The following is a 20,960-nucleotide window of genomic DNA, read 5'->3' on the forward strand; positions in this document are numbered from 1 at the left end:
TGTTTATAGACTCAAGAAAGCTCTGTATGGTTTGAAACAGGCTCCACGAGCCTAGTATGAAAGACTTTCCACTCATCTGGTGGGAAAAGGATATACAAGAGGATCAATTGATAAAACATTGTTTGTAAAACTAGTGAAAAATGATCTTATCATAGCTCAGGTGTATGTTGATGACATTGTTTTTGGCTCTACATCTAAATATCTTGTCAATGAATTTCAATCTGTCATGGAAAGTGAATTTGAAATGAGCATGTGTGGTGAACTAACCTTCTTCCTTGGACTGCAAGTAAAGCAACTTGATGCAGGTATTTTTCTCTCTCAAACCAAATATGCTGAAAATCTCATCAAGAAATTTGGCCTCGAATCCAAGAAAGCTGTTGCAAATCCCATGAGCACAACCACAAAGCTGAGCGAAGATTCAAATGGAAAATCAATCGACTCGACTCTCTATAGAAGCATGATTGGCAGCTTGCTATATCTCACTGCTAGTCGACCTGATATTTCATACAGTGTGGGAGTGTGTGCTCGATTTCAAGCAAATCCCAAAGAATCACACTTGGAAGCTGTCAAGAGAATCATTCGATATGTTTCAGGTACACTCAACTGTGGCATTTTCTATACCTTTGAAACTAACGTGGAAGTTGCAGGGTATTCTGATGCTGACTGGGGAGGAAACTTAAAGGATAGAAAAAGCACTTCTAGAGGCTGTTTCTTCATTGGGAACAACCTTGTTGCCTGGCACAGCAAGAAACAAAATTGTATTTCTCTATCTACTGCTGAAGCTGAATATATTGCTGCTGGGAGCTGCTGTACTCAAATGCTCTGGATGAAACAAATGCTCAAGGATTACAGCTTCTCTCAAGGTAAGTTATCCATCTTCTGTGATAATACAAGTGCCATCAATATCACAAAAAATCCTATTCAACACTCTCGAACAAAACACATTGATCTTTGCTATCACTTTATTAGAGATTTGGTTGAGCAGAATATACTTGAGTTAAGTTTTGTGCCCACTGAAAGTCAACTTGCTGATTTGTTCACTAAGCCTCTTGACACTGCTTGGTTTGAGATGTTAAGGAATGCTTTGGGGATATGTTCTAAGTATTAAGGCACTCAAATGTTTGTCCACTGTTGAGAGAGAACATTGTGATCTTAGTATCCCTTGACCAATGTCATTAGTGACTTGTACATATAATCTGGACATTGTTGTCATGTCTTATTCTGGACAAATATTGTGTACTCATGGTTCGTATCTTAGTCAGTTAATTCTCTTATGCACTTTCACTTATAGCCTATGTGGTGGCATGCTCCTTGTTTACTATCGAAAGAGGTTCAGTGAAATAGGTGAACTAATTACAATGCTCAAATGATTCATTCCCTCTTCTCAAAGTAATTAGGTCCTAGTTGTGGTGAACTTTCTAGGATTCATAAGAAACGAGAATGGATAATTCTATCCTATCTCTCCTAGTAATCTGGCCTTAGTTGTGGTGAACTTTCTAAGGTTTGTAAGAAACGAGTTGGTGAGTGATCTGTGCATGAAAAATAAAGTAATGCAGACAACTACTCGAGACTCTCTCCATGGAGCATCCTTGTTATGTTTAGTACCCTAAGAACATCTGTTCTGGGAGTTACTTAGAAGAGTCTTGTTACATGAGTTCTAATTGTCACTACATAAAAGAAGTCTATGACTCAAATACCATACGAGCTTGGGAACAATGTTTCCTAATCCTTCTAAGGAGATATCATGAGCTTAGTTCACATGGTTAGTTCTCTTACTTCACTCCTTCTCTCTTTCACTAAACTTGTTTCTAAGCCCCACATATTGGTTCTACTCATTTTTATCACAGGTTTACTCCCTAAGATTTGAATATGAGTACCAATTCATTTTGTTGATAGAATACATCATGCTTCGTGCTCTGAACTATGTTCCTTTCACTACGAGATTTGTGCTCTCTGTGATTAAACTATGCTATATTTTCTCTCTTCAATATGCCAACTGCATTCATTGCCTTGATACTTAGCAAAGGAAACGATCATGTGATATAATTGCAGATTCTTGAAATATTTTTGTCTCTTCGTTTTCCTTCCTTGATTGTCATCTGGTTGCACTTAAATTGCTTATTGATTAAGCCTATGTTGAGGGGGAGAAATAAATTGCATGTGTGTATCTCGGAGAATTAAATTGTCATAATTCCTCTTCCCTTTGAGACGCTATCCCAATCGGTGTGTTCTTTGGTTTTCCCTAAACCTACTGCTTCAATCTATATAGCCTCTCTTGTCTCTCTCGGATTTTACTCTTGGTTGTCTCTGTGTGCAGGCTCTTTCAAAAACTATTTCTATCACCATGGTTCGCACAAAATTCACTCCTCGCCTTGGTGGACACCGGCGACGTCCTCCTCCAGAGGAAGGGCGTCAGGCCGCTGCAAGGGACGGCATTCTCCATCCTGGCATGCAACGTGAATGCAGTCGCACTCCTCCTCCTCCTCTTCGTCAATCTCCATCCCCTGATCCCTCTCGGTCCTCCTCTCTTCGGGATGCTATCCTCGTGGCTGATTGGAGAATAGCCTGTCTCACAACTGATATGGATGACATGCACTCTCTCCTCGTTCGCACCAACCATACTCTCAGGGAAGTCCTCAAGGAAATCCGCAACATGCAGCGCCACCCTCCCAGGTTTGACGCTCCTGGTCCGTCCATGCATGTCCCGGAGGCCAATGAACAAGAAGAAAGCAAAGGTTCCATGGACACCGAGGAGTATCAGGACATAGTGACCAAACTGCTGGAGGAGTTTGATGTTCCTTCCCATTCAAAGGGGGAGAAGTAATTTCCATTTTCTTCTTTTCTGTCTCTGCATTTAAATTTTTTCATGAACAATAGTTGTTTTTGTTTTTGGGTTTGTAAGTGCATAAGCACAGATATTTTTGGGATGCTTTTTGTTATTTAATTTTATTTTGATAACTTGGATTTGGAAAAGGATGGAAACTGATTCCTTAATCCAAGTAGCACTCTTTGTTTAGTGATTAGTGTTTATCTGTGAAAACTAACATGCAGGGCAAAAAGATGAAAAATCATGTGTTGAATGGGAATGCCCAAAGGGGGAGATTGTAAGTATATTGGGCTATTACCATTCAATGCATGATTTCCCATTGTCACAAGGAAAACTGAGCTTCAAGGAAACAAAGAGGAAGATAAGATCAAGCAAAATTGATTCACTGATCTTGAGTTTAATATATATTCATTCCAAATCATGTTGCACAATTTAAATTGATCTACATGTCTATTAAATTGATTTGGTGCATTTTGCATTAAAGATTTTTTACATGCATAATAAATAAACATGAAACATTGATTTCAGTTTTTGATATCTTTCTATATCTATCTTATTTGATGATTGAAGAAAAGATTTGTTTGAGGGGGAGTTTTCCTCCAGTATAAAAGGTTTCGAAACTAATACAAGTTTAGGGTTTTTGGTCTTATGCATAAAAACGTTGTTCACACTTGAACCATGAGGTTTTGTCAAAAATCATTTTTTCTGAAAACTCTAGTTATTTTGTTTCATGTTTCTCTTGTCTAGTCCAGTACTTTCATAAATCATTCTCAAAGATCAGTGAGACATTTAGAACAAGGAAGATCAGTTGCTTGATTAGAGTTGATGAATTTACAATCAATGTTAGATCAGTTGTAAATCAAGTTAGCATTTGTTGCTTAGTGAATGTGTTTGTTATGAACAACACAACTTGTATACAGTAAACTCATTTGATTCATATTGGATTGATCTTTCGTGTTGGCTACGTTAAAAGCCACGCAGTGAAGTTTCCTAGTGGAGAGGTTTACACTGCGTTAGCAATTTCTATGTTCCTCTTGATATAGTAATTTCTTGGTTAAGTTGTTCTATCGATTATAGCACAATATCATTCTGTTTGGTATTTTCACTGTTATTTTACTCTCTCTATATATTTGCAAAATCACCACTTATGGGTCAAACGAAGAAATTAGCATAAAACAGAGAAATTTGTTAAGGCATGGAGAAAGCATACACATAACCAGTCTTACTCTGTTAACATCAAGAAAATGAATTTCGGAGCACATTCATGTGGATCTGGAGAAACTTGAAACATGGTGGTGGCGCGTGTGATGAACTCTAGTGACGGCGATGGATAGTGACACGACCATATGGGTTTTGTAGATCGGCTCACCCCGAACCATTGGTGTAGACAGTGTCGCAAGCATATTTAAGGTGACAGTGGATCCGGCATCCGTAGATTATTTCAAATAGAGGAAGAAATGGAGATGAAGAGGGATTATCTGCATTTCGAAAGCTCTCTTCAAAGACCCACTCACCCACATCAAATTCAGTCCTTTTAACTAACATTGGGGTTAAAAGGGTAAATACCAGCAACAGAAAGTGTGCCACACACTCTAGTTATCGATTATTATATCGAAGTTGTATGAAAAACTAAAGTATTAAATTGAAATAAAGTAATTGGGCACTGAAGTTCAGTGACATTTCCATAACAATACACCGATTCATCCCAACCGTGTCATACTATTATGTAAGAGCACCAACCCAAATTGGCGTGCCCAAGTCGGTGCCCTCTGGCCTGTTTTCTAGTAGTGCTTTCTTGGGTAAGCAGTAATCAATCTGTATGTGAATTTTGGAGTAAAGTAGTTGGGAAAAGAAAGGCATAGTTGGAGGTCATGATTTGCATGCAAAAGCAAATCTGCAGGGCTTGTGTTGTGAGCCATCTCAAAGATGCTTTTCTTTCTGCTTAAATTATACACTAATCTTGTTTTTAATTGTTGTCTCCCTCATATCTTCCATTGTTGATACTGTTCAACATCATGTTCAAGCCAGCTCAATTCCTTTCTAAACTACGTGGTTTAGATTCATATACATATGGTGGGATTGATGCACTTTCATAGAACTGCATTAATGGGCCACAAAACAAATAAATAAACGAAATTTGTTAACCATATGTTATGCTCTTTGAAGGCGGTTGTGAAGATAATTACTAAGATTTTGCTCTTTCAGACTTTTTAATTTGACACAGCTTTGGGTACATCACTAGAAAGAATGCTGTGGTTTTTATTTATTTATTTATTTTTTAACTCAAATTTATACATATTACAAATAACATATTATTAAATATTGCTATGAAAGGCCTTATTTAAATTTTTTTTTTTGTTAAAATCAATACATGGGAGTTTGCTCACTAAAAAAAAAAAAAAAGTATAGGAGCTTTTGACACCGTTACAAAAGAATAGAGCAGTATTTCAAATAACTTATGAAGGCTAAATACCAACAACTCAATGGTAACTCAGTACATACATAACATTCATTGCACTTTCAAATGAACTAGTTATGCAGAAGGATTCTCCATGATATAGTTAGATTCAACAACTTGCTGCAATCGTTGATCTCCATAGTCATAGTTGTCAACTTGACTATTTCCATTAACATTGGGCACCACAGTCTCTAGTATTAGTTTCTCTACTCATCATATAATTAGCCACTACAAAACCATGAGTATCATAAAATGATCAATAAATGGAAAACACTAAATTTTACATTTGTTAAATTAAAGCTCATCTACTCATCACAAATCAAGTTGCTAAGAACTTGGGGGGGGGGGGGGGGGGGGGGGGGGGGGGGGGGGGGGGGGGCAAGAATAATGTCATTTTAACCTAAATAGAAAATGGCAGTATCAAATATTTCCATTGACAGTAGGAAAGAGGGTAACATGTGACAAAACTATACTACACCATCAAATCAACCATTTTGGTGACCAAACTATACTACACCATCAAATCAACCAGTATCAAATAAGTAAAAATTTATCAGGGGACTTTACTGTTTAAATGGATTAAGATTATAAGTGTGAAGGCAAACCTCAGGGTCCATCTAGAATGCAGTCCCCTACAAAACTTGAATTTCATTCACTTTGGTGGTTATCTGGAAAAAGGCACAGCGAATACTATTAGGAGAAAAGATTCAAAATGATTGTGAAAACTATTAAAAATATAGAATGGCACAGAGAACAGAAGACATTCCTTTACCAATCCAAAATCTGCAAGCTTGGCAGATCCATAAGCTGTCGCCTAAAAAATTTACACAGAAAAAATGAATAGTTCAAAATCAATGTAGACAAAAAAATGCTGAAAGCAAGCAATGAATCCATAATTCACTACTTCATCTCTTTTCTGCTTCTATTCTGCTGTCAGAATTGCTCACCTTATCAACCTGCAAAACTGTAGCAGTCTATCGTCAATCTTGCGCATTTCCATATATTTCTCTGTATGTAATAGCAAGGCTCAGTTGCCTCAAGAAACTGAATGTTGTACATTATGATCCCCACCACTAACTGTAACATCAAAACACTTTATATCCCTTCGTATCGAGGGGGAAAAAAAACCTTAATTTCTCAATCTATCTAGAAACAGCAATATCAGAGTTCGATCACCCAAACAAATGCATCTAACAAATTCCAAGCATCAAAAGCCATTAATAGAACTCACATCTTGAAACATTTGAGTAACACTATCTGCCAAGCTTGAAGCCATCTCTTGCTCTGAAACCTTATCGGAGAACTCCATTGAAACCAAAGCGGCTCTACACTTCTAAAAGTGGCAATTCTCCATGAACCTAAAGCAACCAGATGCACAATTCAAATATTCAATCCAAGAACTTGTCCATACATATAAACACAATCCAATCTTATTGAAAAAGAAAAAAAACCAAAGTCTTTCTGGGCTTCTCTGCAACCAGATTATACAACAAACACAGTAAACAAATATGAGCAAATTGAAGAAAACCAGAAGGAAGACAAATTACTACGCAAGCCAGAAGAAAGACAAAACTTACCAATGACCAAGAGCAAGCCAGAAGAAAGATGCTTCAAAAAGACAATTATGTTGCCTTTGAAACTTCCAACCAGAACAATCAACACAGTTTCAGAGGTAATAATTGCCCTACATAATATAAAATGTCAGCAATCCCTTCAAGTGCAAAGTGAACACAACAAAAAATAAAAATTGCATTTCACATTAACTTCTAATCAACCCTGAAAAATCAAAATGAGCACAGCACTTCTTTAACAGCAGAGTCATGTTTTAACCTAACTAATTAATCGACAAAAAACACAATATTGTCTCGTAGATTAGGGAAAATGGTCCGTACAGTACCTCACCTTTGGTTCCTTATAACTTTTGGTACCTGACAAAAAAAAATATCAATACGGTACCTGAAGTTCTCTGCCCGACCGAAGATTGGTACATATGGCCGTTACCTCCGTTACGGAACTTGCCAGCTGGCAAATCTACAAGGATACTTTCGTCCATTCACATATCAATTATTTTTTTTTTCTCTAAGGATTTTTCCTCTCTCTCTCTCATTATCCTTCGTCTGCATCTCTCTCTCTCTCAGCACTAAAATTCAAGCCCCAAATCCAAACCCAATCGAACCCTAAACGATCTTCCCGACGAAATTCTGATCCAAATCCTCTCCTTGATTCCGACCTTAGAGGCCATCCACAACTCCCTCGTCTCCCGCCAATGGCGATCCCTCTGGTCCTGTCTCCCCTTCCTCGAATTCTCCTACCACCTCTTCCGGTCAATGACGCCGAACCCCTCCCCGTCACGAGCCACGGCTTCGCCGAGTTCATCAATTGCGCTCTCATTCTCCGCCCCAATTCTCCGATCAAAACCTTCCGCCTCTCTTTCATCTTCTACCAGTACTACACCTCCCACGTCGACTCTTGGGTGCGCTCTGCTGTCACTCGCTTCCGGGTGCGTGAGCCTAACCTCAACTTCTTCATCGACAAAGAGTACCATCTCTGGAGCAAGGAAGATCGAGCCCCGCGTGACAAGTATGATTTCCCTTTCTCTGTGCTGAGAAACGGCTGTGTTGAGAGGCTCACGCACGTCGATCTCACATTACCAGCCAGCATGGCCATGGTGGGTGTGAGCTCGGTGAGGTCCATGTTTCTTGAGGATGTGGATTTGACGGACCAGATGTGGGAGAGTTTGATTTTGGGGCTACACCCATAGAGCTAGCTTTAGTCAATGGAGAGAGAACCAGAGCCTAGAAGAAGAAGAAGAAGAATCGACTCAACCTCAAGCAGCCACTCACGCTTGGCCGATCTATCGGCTCCATGGCATTCCCCTATATTTCTGCATCAGAGAATGATACTATGGAAAGTTCTTTAGTGTTAGGGATGTCGAGATTTGTAGCCAGAATTTTGGATTCAGTAATATTTGTTTCTCTAAGTCATGCTCTATGTGGGGTGATGATGTTCAAAAGCTTTCAGACCTGCATTGGGTCCATGATTATTTTCTTTTGAGGATGGAGAAGAGACGAAATGGGGAAGCAGATTTGGTGGTGTTTTGCCACAAAGGATCTGATTCTAAAAAGGAACTAGAACACCCACATTCAGAGAGTAAAATTTTCTCTGAGATGGTTAGTTTTGTGGATCAGTCTGGGGCAAAATATGCAGTTCTATATGTCTCTGACCCATTAAATCAATCCAATATCCTTCTCATTGAGAGTTTCTCGCTGAAAGTGCCTCAGGAAATGCATCAGACATCATTTCTTCTTTTGCATTCACCGTCAAAAAAAAATATATTCTTTTGATTTTTTTTTATTATATAAAGAAGAACAATTAAGAAATAAAATAAAATAAAGGGTAAATTGGTCATTTTAAGTTGAAAATTGCCAGCTGGCAAGTTCTGTAACGGAGGTAACGACCATATGTACCAATCTTCGGTCGGGCAGAGAACTTCAGGTACCGTATTGATATATATTTTTTGTCAGGTACCAAAAGTTATAAGGAGCCAAAGGCGGGGTATCATACGGACCATTTTCCCCGTAGATTAATTAACAAACAAACAAACAACATACATAGGTAAAACTAATACAACCTCTATTCCAGAAAACAAAAAAATTGTGGTAATTCCCAAACTCTGGAGAAACTGAGACCAAAGTAATGTCTAGAATTTAACTCTAGCTCATAGAAATTCAACCACCTCTCAAATGTAATTTTCAAAAGGGAGCTTCTATTCATACCTCCAAATTTGGCATTTGGACCTCCCTACTTAATAGACCTCCAACTTACTTTTACAAATAATTAATTTGCCATCTACACCTCTCTAATTTTCTTATAATGCCCATCGTCCAATAAAATCCATAAAAGCCTTCTTATGTTTCTTTTTTTTATAGATTCTATTCATATTTTTAAAAATCAGTAGTTAGATCTCCTTCAGTTTTTGAAGATTTGGAATTGCAACAAATTTTTTTTTTTTGGAAGTTCATCCTCGATATACGAGTAACAGAGGTGCTAGCACTTTTTCAATGATTTGTCGACTCTTGGTTAGCGTACGCAACAATACCATGTTTGCTCATCATCTCGTACAAATATGTTTTCCAAGTATTATTTTCATTGCATTTAGTCATTATCCCTAATAGCAACTTGAAATGAACATGGATGGTCCTTTTGTTTTAGATATGTATGGTATAGTGAAGGAAATTACAATAATCAACCACGAGTCTAGTGCATTCTCCATAGATTTATATCAGAGGGTCGAATTTTTCATCATATCTATAGAATAGTTCCACATAAAATTGCTTTGCACTGATGATGTGCGGGAAGATCTTATGGTGTCTACCCATTGCTGCGTTTGTCATATAAACGTGCTAGAGTACTGCTTTTTGTCGCCGCTCGTTCATATGTTTAATTGCATTCAGAATGAGTAGGGCTTCATCAACTGAGGTGTCTTTGTATTTCCTATTTTCTCTCCTTTTATTTTTTTATTTTTTTTATAGCGCAGTGATAGATCTTGTAAAAAGTAGTTATATATACACATCCCCATTTGTTAAATACACACCCTACATTTTTGTGAAAATTCAAAATCCTATTTTGCCCTTTTTTCCAAAAAGTAAATTACTTTGTTGGCAATGATGGCCGTGAGGAGGAGCTAGTTGAGCTCACCCATGTCATTTTTGCGTCTGATCCAGGGCCGGCCCTGAGGGCTGCTACCTGAGGCAGCCGCCTCAGGCCACCGGTCTCCGGCGGGCCTCCGCCAATTTTTTTATTTTTTTTTATTTTACATATATACGTTGTATAATTATATATTTTATTTTTGCCCATATCAAGCAATGAGGCTGCGCTAGTGCAGCGGTGATAGAGTTTTGCTCATTTAGGCAGCACCAAGGTTCGAGTTGTAGCAGCCTCTTTTTTTTTGTTTTTTTTTTCCCTTAATTAATTTCTTTGTAATTAAATGTTTTTTGTTCATTCTTTTTCCAGCTTCTATGGAAAGAATATTTTGAAATTGAATACTAATGTATTTGCCCTTTGTTTTTCATTAGTTTCTTTTGTAATATTTAAATATATTTTGTTCTTTTTTATTTTTTCAACTTCTAAGAGAAAATTATTTTAGAATTGAACACCTTATTATTTTTTATTTTTTGCAATACTATTAATGTAGGGATTCAATTTATATATATATATATATAAGTTTGTTCGATTATATGATTTTTTTATATGAGACCACATTTTAATTATTCGCCTCAAACCTCCAAAATGTCAGGACCGGCACTGGTCTGATCTTAACCAAGATGATTGGTGATCACCAATTTGGCATAATAGCCAATGTTCTTGGCACGTTCATATATATCCTTGTGATTGCTTATCATTACGTGACAGCAAACCCAAAATATGAAGGCCAGTGAGAGTATGGGAATCTGATATTGTATCTGCTAATAGGGATACCAAATTAATGAATTCCAAAGAAAGACCTAGTCGATACATGTGTCACTGAGTTTTGTTAGCACTTGAACTTTTACTACTACCTTAGCGACTTAGCGTTGATCAGCTTCCTATTATGTCCTCTCACTTCTAATTCTACATGCATTTGTCTGTGACTTGTACTGATCATAACCCAGGTCGAAGAGACACAGCAGTTAGGAAGAGAGATCGAATGAATTGAAAAAAGGGTAAAAAAGGAATAATCAGGAAAAAAGTGTCAAAAAAAAATTTATGGATGTGTATTAAGAAAACAGGTGGGTGTATACAAAATTTCTCTCTTGTAAATTGTCAGCGGTGTAAGCAAGGAAGTCTATCACTTTACGAGAACAAAGTCAAATTCAGAAAATTTTGACTACAACGTTAAATAACGTTTGGCGATATATATTTTAGGGTTTACATTGGAGGAGAAATTTTTTCCCAAGTTGAAGACTATTACTATTTATAGAGATAATTAAGAAGAGATTTTTTTTTTCCCTTATTTGTGTCTTTATTGGTAATTTGACATGAGTTGACAAAGTCAATTATTACTTGAAAAAAGTGAGAGGTCAAAATATCAATTTTGGAGGTATGAATAGAAGCTCTCTTTTCAAAAATCATTCAAGTAAACAACAACAAAAAATCGCTAACAGTCCTTAGTTCCATTTGGCTTTACCCATCATAATCCCTATACAATCAAACGTTATGCTTCTCCATAACTGGATCATAATCCCTATACAATCAAACTCGATCAAGGTTTCAAATTTCGGTTTCGATTTCAATTTCGGTACTTCAAATTCAAGGAAATTTCGGAGAAAGTTTCGATTTCGGTGGAAATTTTGGTTAAAAATAAAGAAATCACATTAATTACCCTTATAAAATGATAATTTTGAATGAAACTTTTACATAGACTAAACTAACCTATAATAAACATATTTACAATGTAACCTCACTAAAATCATACATAAATAATAGAATTGTGATATTTAATATGGACGAGTAATTAACTAAAACTGTAGTAAGTTGCTGAACTAGTGTTTTTATCTATATGTAATTATAAATGTTCTGTATATTGATAATGTGAATGTGATTTACTTTTTTTTTTTTTTTTTTATGGCTAGAACCCAGTGGGTGGCTTAGCCATCACGCCTTTTTCACTAATAATTGGTATTACGTCCCCCCCCCCCCCCCCCCCCCCCCCCCCCGCAGTTGTATTTTTCTAATTATTAGTGAAAAATACGTGATGTTCAAGCCTCTCATAAGGAGCAGTATTGTATGATACTAAATGGAAGAAGTTCGACCATATGGATCGAACCACATCATGGTAACACTTATTCTTAATACTTTATATTGCTTTTATTGTACTTGTTCATTTTCATTCACGGGTTTTGGTATTATGTCCCCCCCTCCCGACCACTGTGGGGGCGGTTGTATTTTCTAATTATTAATGAAAAATACGTGATGGCCAAGCCTCACATTGGGTTCCAGCCATAAAAAAAAAAAAAAAAAGTAAATTACATTCACATTATCAATATACAACATAATTATAATTACATATAGATAAAAACACTAGTTTAGTAGTACTAGTTAATTACTCGTACATATTAAATATCACAATTCTATTATAAATGTATAATTTTAGAGAGGCTACATTGTAAATAGGTTTATTATAGGTTAGTTTAGTCTATGTAAAAGTTTCATTCAAAAATATCATTTTATAAATGCAATTAATATCATTTCTTTATTTTTAATCGAAATTTCCACCGAAATCAAAATTTTCTCTGAAATTTCCTTAAATTTGAAGTACCGAAACCGAAATTTGAAACCTTGGCCGAGAGAGAGGTAGGCAAGTAGCCCAAATTATTTGAGAGATTCCTCGAGATGAAATCCCTTCAAGGCGTATCTGAGTAAAGTAGAATCGGGTTCTAGTCAAGAAATAGGCAGAGAGGGAGGCGGCCCAACATATTCCTCGGGCAGATCCAGGTAGGTTTTGATCAAGAAATGGGTCAAGAGGGAGGCGGCTCAGTCTATCTGAGAAATTACTCGAGGCGAAATCCCCTCAAGGTTGATCTGGATCATGCGGAACAGGTCAGCTCAACTGAATCCATTGCAAGCAGGAAGTACTCCCCCACTTCATCTTAAGGGTGGTGTTATGGACACAATAACGCGTGACATGCAAAAGTTGCACACCACTATGCGCATTAATTAAAGATATCTGCTCAGGTTTACCTTTAAATACTTGATAAGGTGAGCAACCTTTCACTTTTACTCCAGTCAACAAAATAAGTGAGGAGATCTTCTACTGAATTGTTCCGCACAAATAGCTGATATATGAAATATAAGAAGATTTTTTTTTAGTAGAAATGTCAATTTTTATTAAACAAACGATTAACTATAACTGAGAAGATATAATAACAAATTGATGAGTCAAACTCAGGACATTCCACTGCATAAAATGTGAAAAATGCCAATTATGCATTATCTTTTAAGACACCCAACAAACATAAACATTAAATTGTTGTAAGGTAAAAGATTTTCTTAGATCACAGAAGCTATTATTTCTAAGTAGTAGTATCGACTGGTTCTTAGAAAGAAAAATTTAGAATTAAATTCAGTTTACCCCCTTGAACTTTGGGCCTAAAATTAGACTGATCCTTAAACTTTTTTTTTAATCAGACTGGTTTTTGTACTCTCAAACAACATCACCCGATTCCAAATTTTGAATCCGGGTCCAAAAATGACATTACTGGCTGAGTTAGAGCCAACATATGGGCCCACACTTCAGATTTTTAAACCCTATAGAGGGCAGAATGGACATTCTCACAATAAAAACATTTAAAAAAAAAAAATTAAAAAAATCATCAAATTCCCTTTCCTTCTTCCTCTTCTTCTTCTTCTGCTTGTTCTTCCGAACCCACCAAACCCAGCCAATTCATTTCCTTCTTCTTCTTCCGAATCCACCAAACCTAGCCAATTCCCTTTCCTTCTTCTTCTTCTGCTTGTTCTTCTGAACCCACCAAACCCAGCCAATTCCTTTCGTTCTTCTTCTTCTGAATCCACCAAACCCAGCCAATTCCCTTTCCTTCTTCTTCTTCTTCTTCTTCTTGTTCTTCCGAACCCATCAACACCTAAACTCAAACCCAATTGCAATCAAATTCAAATCCAAAACCCAATTGCTATCAAATTCAAATCTGAAAACCAAACTCAAATTCAGTTGCATGCTATCAAATTCAAATCCATTGTCTCACCCTTGATGGCCATGAGCAGAGAGGGAGAGGATGGAGGAGAGAGAAGGCGAGGAGAGAGAGAGGGAGCCGAATAAGAAGAAGCAGGCCCTAGTGGCCCATGTCTCCGACGCCGTGACCCGGCTCAGGAAGTTGGTGATGATGTCCAACGCTGGTCGGATCGATGAGAGCTCCGGTGCAAACGATGTCCTACAGGTCGGCGGTGAGGCACGTGGAGCGGATGAGGTCAAAGGCCAGCTTCTTGCAGACGGCGGAGGCGGGGGAGGCGACGATATTTGTGAAGGCAGACTTGGTCTGGATTTGAGAGGAAGGAGGTGAAGATTGAAGAATGAAGGAGGAGAAATTACAAGGTTGAAGCTAGAGTTGTTCAAGGATGACATCGATGGCGCCATCGTGGGAAGGAGGTGAAGGTGAAACGCGTAATCCGGTCGCCGATATAGAGAAGATGAGAGAGAGAGAGAAAATTAGAAATTATATTAGATTTGAAATGTCCATTCTGCCCTCGTTTAGGGTTTAAAAATCTGAAGTGTGGGCCCACATGTCGGCTCCAACTCAGCAAGTGATGTCATTTTTGGACCCGGATTCAAAATTTGGACTCGGGTGATGTTGTTTGATAGTACAAGGACCAGTCTGATTAAAAAAAAAGTTTAAGGATCAGTCTGATTTTAGCCCAAAGTTCAGGGGGGTAAACTGAATTTTTTCCAAAAATTAATGGATGTTTCAAAGTATAAGAAATTTACTCTCTGGTCAAAGTAAGAGGTTAAAACAGTACTTTTAATTTTAGTTGAATTCAGGGGCAGATCTATGTGGTGGGCTATATGGGCTCAAGCCTAGACAGTTTTTGGGGCAAAAAACGACCAAGTATGTGTGTGTGTGTGTGTGTGTGTGTGTGTGTGTGTGTGTGTGTGTATCTAATTTCAGCCCATACCCAAAGGAAAAAAAAAAGAATAGGGAGGTAAAATCGCGTTCTCCCCAGCCACAACAGCTCACTTCTCTCCTCTGTGGTCGAGACATCGACTCGTCGAGTGCTTCACTGCTTCTCTCCTCTCTTCGCCTGAATCGCCTCCTCGCCTATTTTTCACTCAAAGGAAATATCGAACCCTCCGCGGCTCCGCCTTTTCTTCTCCACCTCTCCTTTCCATTGGCCGATCTAATGCCCAACTGCCCAAGGTTTCTCTCACTCTCCTTTTAGCCAATTTCTTATCTTGTTCGATTTTCTTAATGTGGGTTCACTGGGTTGCTCCACTTTTTTATTAATCATTTGCATCTCTATGCTATCTCACTAATTTAAGTTTTGATTCTGGGCATATTCCATTTCACTTGTAGATTAATTTGCAGATTTGTGTTTTGATTAATCAAATACTCCACTTTATGTTTTGATTCTGGGCATATTCCATTTCACTTGTAGATTTGCAGATTTGTGTTTTGATTAATCAAATACTCCACTTTATGTTTTGATTATGGGCATATTCCATTTCACTTGCAGATTTGCAGAGATTCTTGGCTTCTTGCAAACTGGAGTGGAGTGACCGAGTGATTGCCTCGATTTCTAGAAGAGTTCTGGCCCTCCATGTAATTGTGAGTTGGGATTTTGGGTTTTGGGTATAAGTTGATGATTGGGATTGTTGGATTTGTTTAGGGGATATCGGTTTTGGGTTTGTTTCACTCAACTTAGTTGGCTATCTGGCTATCTCTTTTTAAATCTGTTTTGCTTGTGTATAGTGTTTGTGTAGATAATATGAGGTTGAACTGTCAGAGGCCACGATAGAAAGAAGGGGAGCTATTTAATATTATGAGGCTAACTAATGCTCAACTCCTGAGTTTGATCCTTATCGCACCGTTTCGGACTTAATTGACTGCTATTGAGTGTTGATGCCCTTTCCATCTGGTTAGTGTTACTAACTTTATATTCTTTAGCCTGTTTTATACACATAATTAGACATAAAATCTTATGCAAGTTAGTAACTAATAGTAATGTATAATTAGTTGTGTTATGTCTGAAATGTACATATATATGTATAATTCTAATGGTGATATCTATAATATTACGGAGTTTGGTTTTATGTCCCCTCCGTTGTATGTTTTGATTGAAAATAATAAAGGTGTGAGGATGAGCCTCCCACTGGGTTCCAAACCTAAAAAAAAAGAAAAAAAAAATATTGTACTTCTAATTAGCCTAGACAACTCTCGGATCCTGGATTCGCCACTGGCAAAATTAAAATGTAGTTTGATCTTGGTAAAAGACGAAAGAATTAATGGAGTCAATTTTCAATCAAAAAATTAATAATGGGTAGAGTTGACAAAAAAAAAATTGGAGGGAATTGAGAGAAAAAGAACATTACAACCACAGACTCCAATATTCTTTGGAGATGAAAAACATTACGAGAAAGCTACAGACTCCTTATGCTCATAAGGTGTTTGACATAGTGCCTAAGAGAGGAAGCAACCAACAAATAACACCAAGAAGTGAGTTTTTTTTTTTTTTCCAAATGCGTTCCGAAGGCCTGAAACTAAAATGTTGAGATATTGAAAATGAAAATGATAATGGTGCAGCTTTTTTTTTGTCGACAATGATAATGGAGTAGCTTTGAAATTGAGGAGGGTAATGAAGGAGTTGAAGAGAAAGTGTTGTCTACCGGGTTGTGCTGGACTTTTCTTGGGAATGTGAAGACAAACAACGTAAACACGTTCCTCTATCTCTATCCGTTTGACTTAGAGGTGGTAATTATTTGAACATAGGTAGCATTTCATTGTATTTGTTTTTATAAAGTTTTTTAAAGTTGGTAATTTCTAGAGGGATTATGTTGATATTTGATATAAGCATAATATGAGCACAGAGCATAAACGATGCCCAAGAATTAGTTTTTTTTTTGCATTAAACTTATTTATGTATTGTGAAAAACCGCCAATATTCAGCTAGCTGATGGTGATGTGGTTTTAAAAACTTGAGTTTGAAGAGATTTGTAAATGTCAAATTAAGAACCTGTCTTGTCTGTCTAAATTCCGGAACACTATAAAACTTTCAAATGTACAAATGTCACTATAAATTTGTTCAATTTACTTTTAGTTGCTTATTTGATTATTGAACACAAGCAAATATAAATGGCCGAGTTCTCAAATAAATCTAATCTACAAAGTGAATTGAACGTCTTGTGGATTGTCGGATAACGAAATTTGTTAAGCAGTGAAAACACTGCACATAGATGATGGATCAGTAATGAAGTTTTGGCGTCCTGGAAATAGGAAATTATGACTCGTTGTGAAAGATAACATTTAACCGTATGTGCTTTCTGGGGAAAGTAATAGGTTAAAACAGTAATTTTCATTTTAAGCTGGATTAAATGTCGTTTGTCCTGGTAAAAGATGAGATTCAAAAACCGAACAATCCAAGTAGTCGACGTCCCTGGAGATGGATGAAGGACATTACGCAGAAAACAAGCTGCAGACTCGAAATATTCGAAGGCCTTGAACCAGAGTCAAACGGAAGGTGTTTGATGTAACGCCTGAGAGAGGAAGCAACTAAGAAATTGAAGAGGGCAGTGTAGGTTGTGCTGGAATGTACTAGGAAATTTTGGAGTGTCATATTGCTACCTAGCTTTTGCTAGGATACAATCATTACGTGTGAATGCATGGAAGGTGTTCGACATAATGCCTCAGTCAAGAATTGAGCTTTTTTCCAACTCAAATTTCGAGGTGAAGAGAATGAGAATGAGAATGAGAATGGGGTAGCTTTGAAATTGAGAAGGGTAATGTAGGAGTTGACAAGAAAGTGGGATCTGCCGGGTTGTGCTAGAATTTTCTTGGCAATGTGAAGGCAGACAAGGTAAGGATGTTATTTCCATCTTTATCTGTATGATTACAAATGCATTTAGAGGTAGTAATTTTTTGGAAAAAAAAAATTAGAAACCGGAATGTTTGTTGTTTGTGGAGGGATTATGTTGATTTTGCTGCTTTGCATATAAGCATAATATGAGCAAAAAGCATAGAAGATCCTCAAAGATTAGTGAAGTAGACCAAGTCACCAAACTAGCAAATTGTCTTGATTCTCTCACTATTATTCAGTGTGCAAGGTTGCTCTACCTTTATTATGGAGCACTATGAAACTATTAAGTATACAAATATTAGGATAAAGTTTTTTATTTTTGCTTTTTCTTTACTTATTTGATTATTGGAAACAAACAAATATAGAATGCCTAGTTCTCAAATAAACTTTCACCATCGTGGATTAGTGTGTAAGATGCCTTGCTATGTTTGATAAGTCACTTCAACGGAATGCTTCATTTTGAACAGTCAGTGAAAGCAATAATGGTGGCCTCTGAATCGTCTACATAGATTACAAACTGGAGAGAGGGGATGAAATCTCACCTGCCCCTTTCAAAGCAATTGAAGAATCGAAGCTTTCGGTTATCATTTTCTCCAAAAACTATGCTTCTTCTACATGGTGCTTGGATGAACTTGCACACATACTCGAATGCAGAGATCAAGCGCACATACTCGAATCCAGAGGTGAACAGTTTGTTATACCCATCTTCTACGGCGTAGATCCATCAGATGTACGCAAACAATTTGGGAGTTATGCAGATGCATTTGTTGAACATGAGAAACGTTTCAAGGACTCAATGGACAAGGTGCTGAGGTGGAGAGAGGCTTTGACAACAGCAGCCAATATATCTGGGTTTGATTCCCAAACAATTAGGTAACTCATTCATTAACTCATGCGTCCATTTGTGACTTCTATTATGGCTGTGAGTGTTACTGCATCACTTACTAACTACTTTGTCTTTCATTTGTATATGACAGGCCCGAGTCTGAATTAGTTAAGAGGGTGGTCAATGACATTTTGGCGAAATTGGATGGCAAATCGCAAAACGCAGGTGGTTTGGAGCGCTGGGTTGGAATGGACAAACACATAATTCAACTTGTTGAGTTATTATGCCTCAACTCACGGGATGTCCACATTGTAGGCATTTGGGGTATGGGTGGTATCGGTAAGACCACCATTGCTGATGCTGTATTTCACCGTCTCTCTTTTGAATTCGAAGCTTGCTGCTTTATTAAAGATGTTAGGGAAAAAGCATCAGAGACGAAACATGGACTACCATATGATTTGCGAAATGATCTTTTTCGTACTTTACTAAAGGATGAAAAAATACGCATAGACACCCCCTCTATCGGATCAACTTTTATGAGAGACAGGCTTGGCCGTACAAAGGCTCTCATTGTTCTTGATGATGTGAGTGAGTTTTCCCAATTAGAATTTTTTGCTGGAGGCGATTTGAATCTGTTTGGCCCTGGAAGTAGAATCCTTGTAACAAGAAGAAATAAACGCATATTTCGGAACGGTGATGAGATATATGAGGTTGAGGAATTAGACGTCGATGAAGCTCTAGAGCTCTTTTATTCGAGAGCTTTTAGAAATAAGTCTCCCCCGGGTGATTATACAACTTTTGCAAAAGAGGTGGTAGATTATGCGGGAGGCAATCCATTGGCTCTTACAATCTTGGGCTCCGTAATATTCTGTCATTGCAAGAGCAAAGAAGACTGGGAAGGTGAATTAGTGAAATTGAAAAAATTTCCTAACAAAAGAATCCAGAATGTATTGAGATTCAGTTATGATGGATTAGAAGAAAATGAGAGGGAGATATTTCTCGATATCGCCTATTATCACAAAGGGAAGCAAATTGATGAGGCAAAAAGAATTTTAGATGCCTGTGGTTTTTGTGCCAATGCAAATTGAGAGTAAAAATTCTCGTTGATATGTCTCTCATATCCGTAGGTGAATATTCAACACTTGAGATGCATGATTTGATACAAGAAATGGGTCGGGAAATTGTTCGTGATCAATGTGTTAAAAATCCTGAAAAACGCAGTAGATTGTGGCTTGCAAATGATGTTCGTCGTGTACTGGAAAATAATACGGTAAGAGCCGAATACACTCTATTGAAAAAGAAAAGACCAAGCAAAATCTCATTTTCTATAAAAGCTAAGTAAATTGAGTGAAATCATTTTTGTTCTCTACTGTATGCTCATATATATTTTGCCATTGATTTCAGGGTACTGAAGACATTGAGTGCATGGCCATGAATATGGATCTCATTAAAGATTTATATGTGAATGTTGCATCCTTCGAAAAGATGCATAAGCTAAGATTACTAGATCTATACTCGTACTCGTACACCAGGGGTGTCAGCAACTTGGACCTTCCTCCGATGCGTAAGCTAAAATTACTAGATCTATACTGGTACACCAGGGGTGTCAACAAATTGCACCTTCCTACAGGTTTCGAGTTTCTCCCTGAGGCCCTTAAATATCTGAGGTGGCATTTCCTTTGGGGTTGGCTAAAAGTTTGAGAGTCCAAATCTCGAGAGAATTAGCCTTTGGGGTTGTAAAAGTTTGGTTCAACTTCCTTCATCGTTTCAGAATCTTGCCAAGCTTACTTTTCTTAGTCTGGGAGGTTGCTCCAATCGCAAAATTCTCCCAGAGATGCCAGGCAATCTGGAAGTCTTAGGGTTGAGTCGGACTGCAATTGAAGAATTGCCTTCATCAATTTGGTCTCTCGAGAAGCTTCATCATTTGGATCTTCAAATATGTGAAGAGCTTAAGAGTCTTCCAAGCAGCACTTGTAGGTTGAATTCGCTCCCAATTCTTGATCTACATGGCTGCCGCTCTCTTGAGTCTTTGCCATGTAGGAAGAAATGCATATAGCAAGAGTACTAGAAGAATCTGGCAATGCATTTTTCAGTTATGATGGTTCATGCTGTAGATTTACTACAGGTTCAGAAAGAACGTGTATGGTTTGATTGCATAATTTTAAGAATGACAAATACTTTTACTACAGTCACAAGCGACAGGCTTGAGATCATTGGAAGGAATCAAAGCCGACTCACCAGAAAGGTGTTTGACGTAACACCTGAGATAACGGAGTTAAGGAGAAATAAGA

At 37.5% G+C, this 20,960-nt stretch overlaps 2 protein-coding genes across 2 annotated transcripts; both read left to right on the plus strand.

Moving 5' to 3' along the window:
* Positions 1 to 14,053: 14,053 nt before the first annotated feature.
* LOC121051845 (disease resistance protein RPV1-like) lies at positions 14,054 to 19,757 on the plus strand. The gene is made up of 3 exons (XM_040515311.1): positions 14,054 to 14,312; positions 18,353 to 18,716; positions 18,821 to 19,757. Exons 1-3 carry the CDS (start codon positions 14,054 to 14,056, stop codon positions 19,755 to 19,757), a joined length of 1,560 nt encoding a protein of 519 aa, XP_040371245.1.
* Positions 19,268 to 20,697, plus strand: LOC121051010 (disease resistance protein RPV1-like). Its single transcript, XM_040512761.1, has 2 exons — positions 19,268 to 19,939; positions 20,074 to 20,697. Exons 1-2 carry the CDS (start codon positions 19,778 to 19,780, stop codon positions 20,368 to 20,370), a joined length of 459 nt encoding a protein of 152 aa, XP_040368695.1. The 5' UTR covers positions 19,268 to 19,777; the 3' UTR covers positions 20,371 to 20,697.
* Positions 20,698 to 20,960: the final 263 nt, after the last annotated feature.

Source organism: Rosa chinensis, chromosome 1, assembly GCF_002994745.2.
Source record: "Rosa chinensis cultivar Old Blush chromosome 1, RchiOBHm-V2, whole genome shotgun sequence".
Lineage (NCBI taxonomy): Eukaryota > Viridiplantae > Streptophyta > Magnoliopsida > Rosales > Rosaceae > Rosa > Rosa chinensis.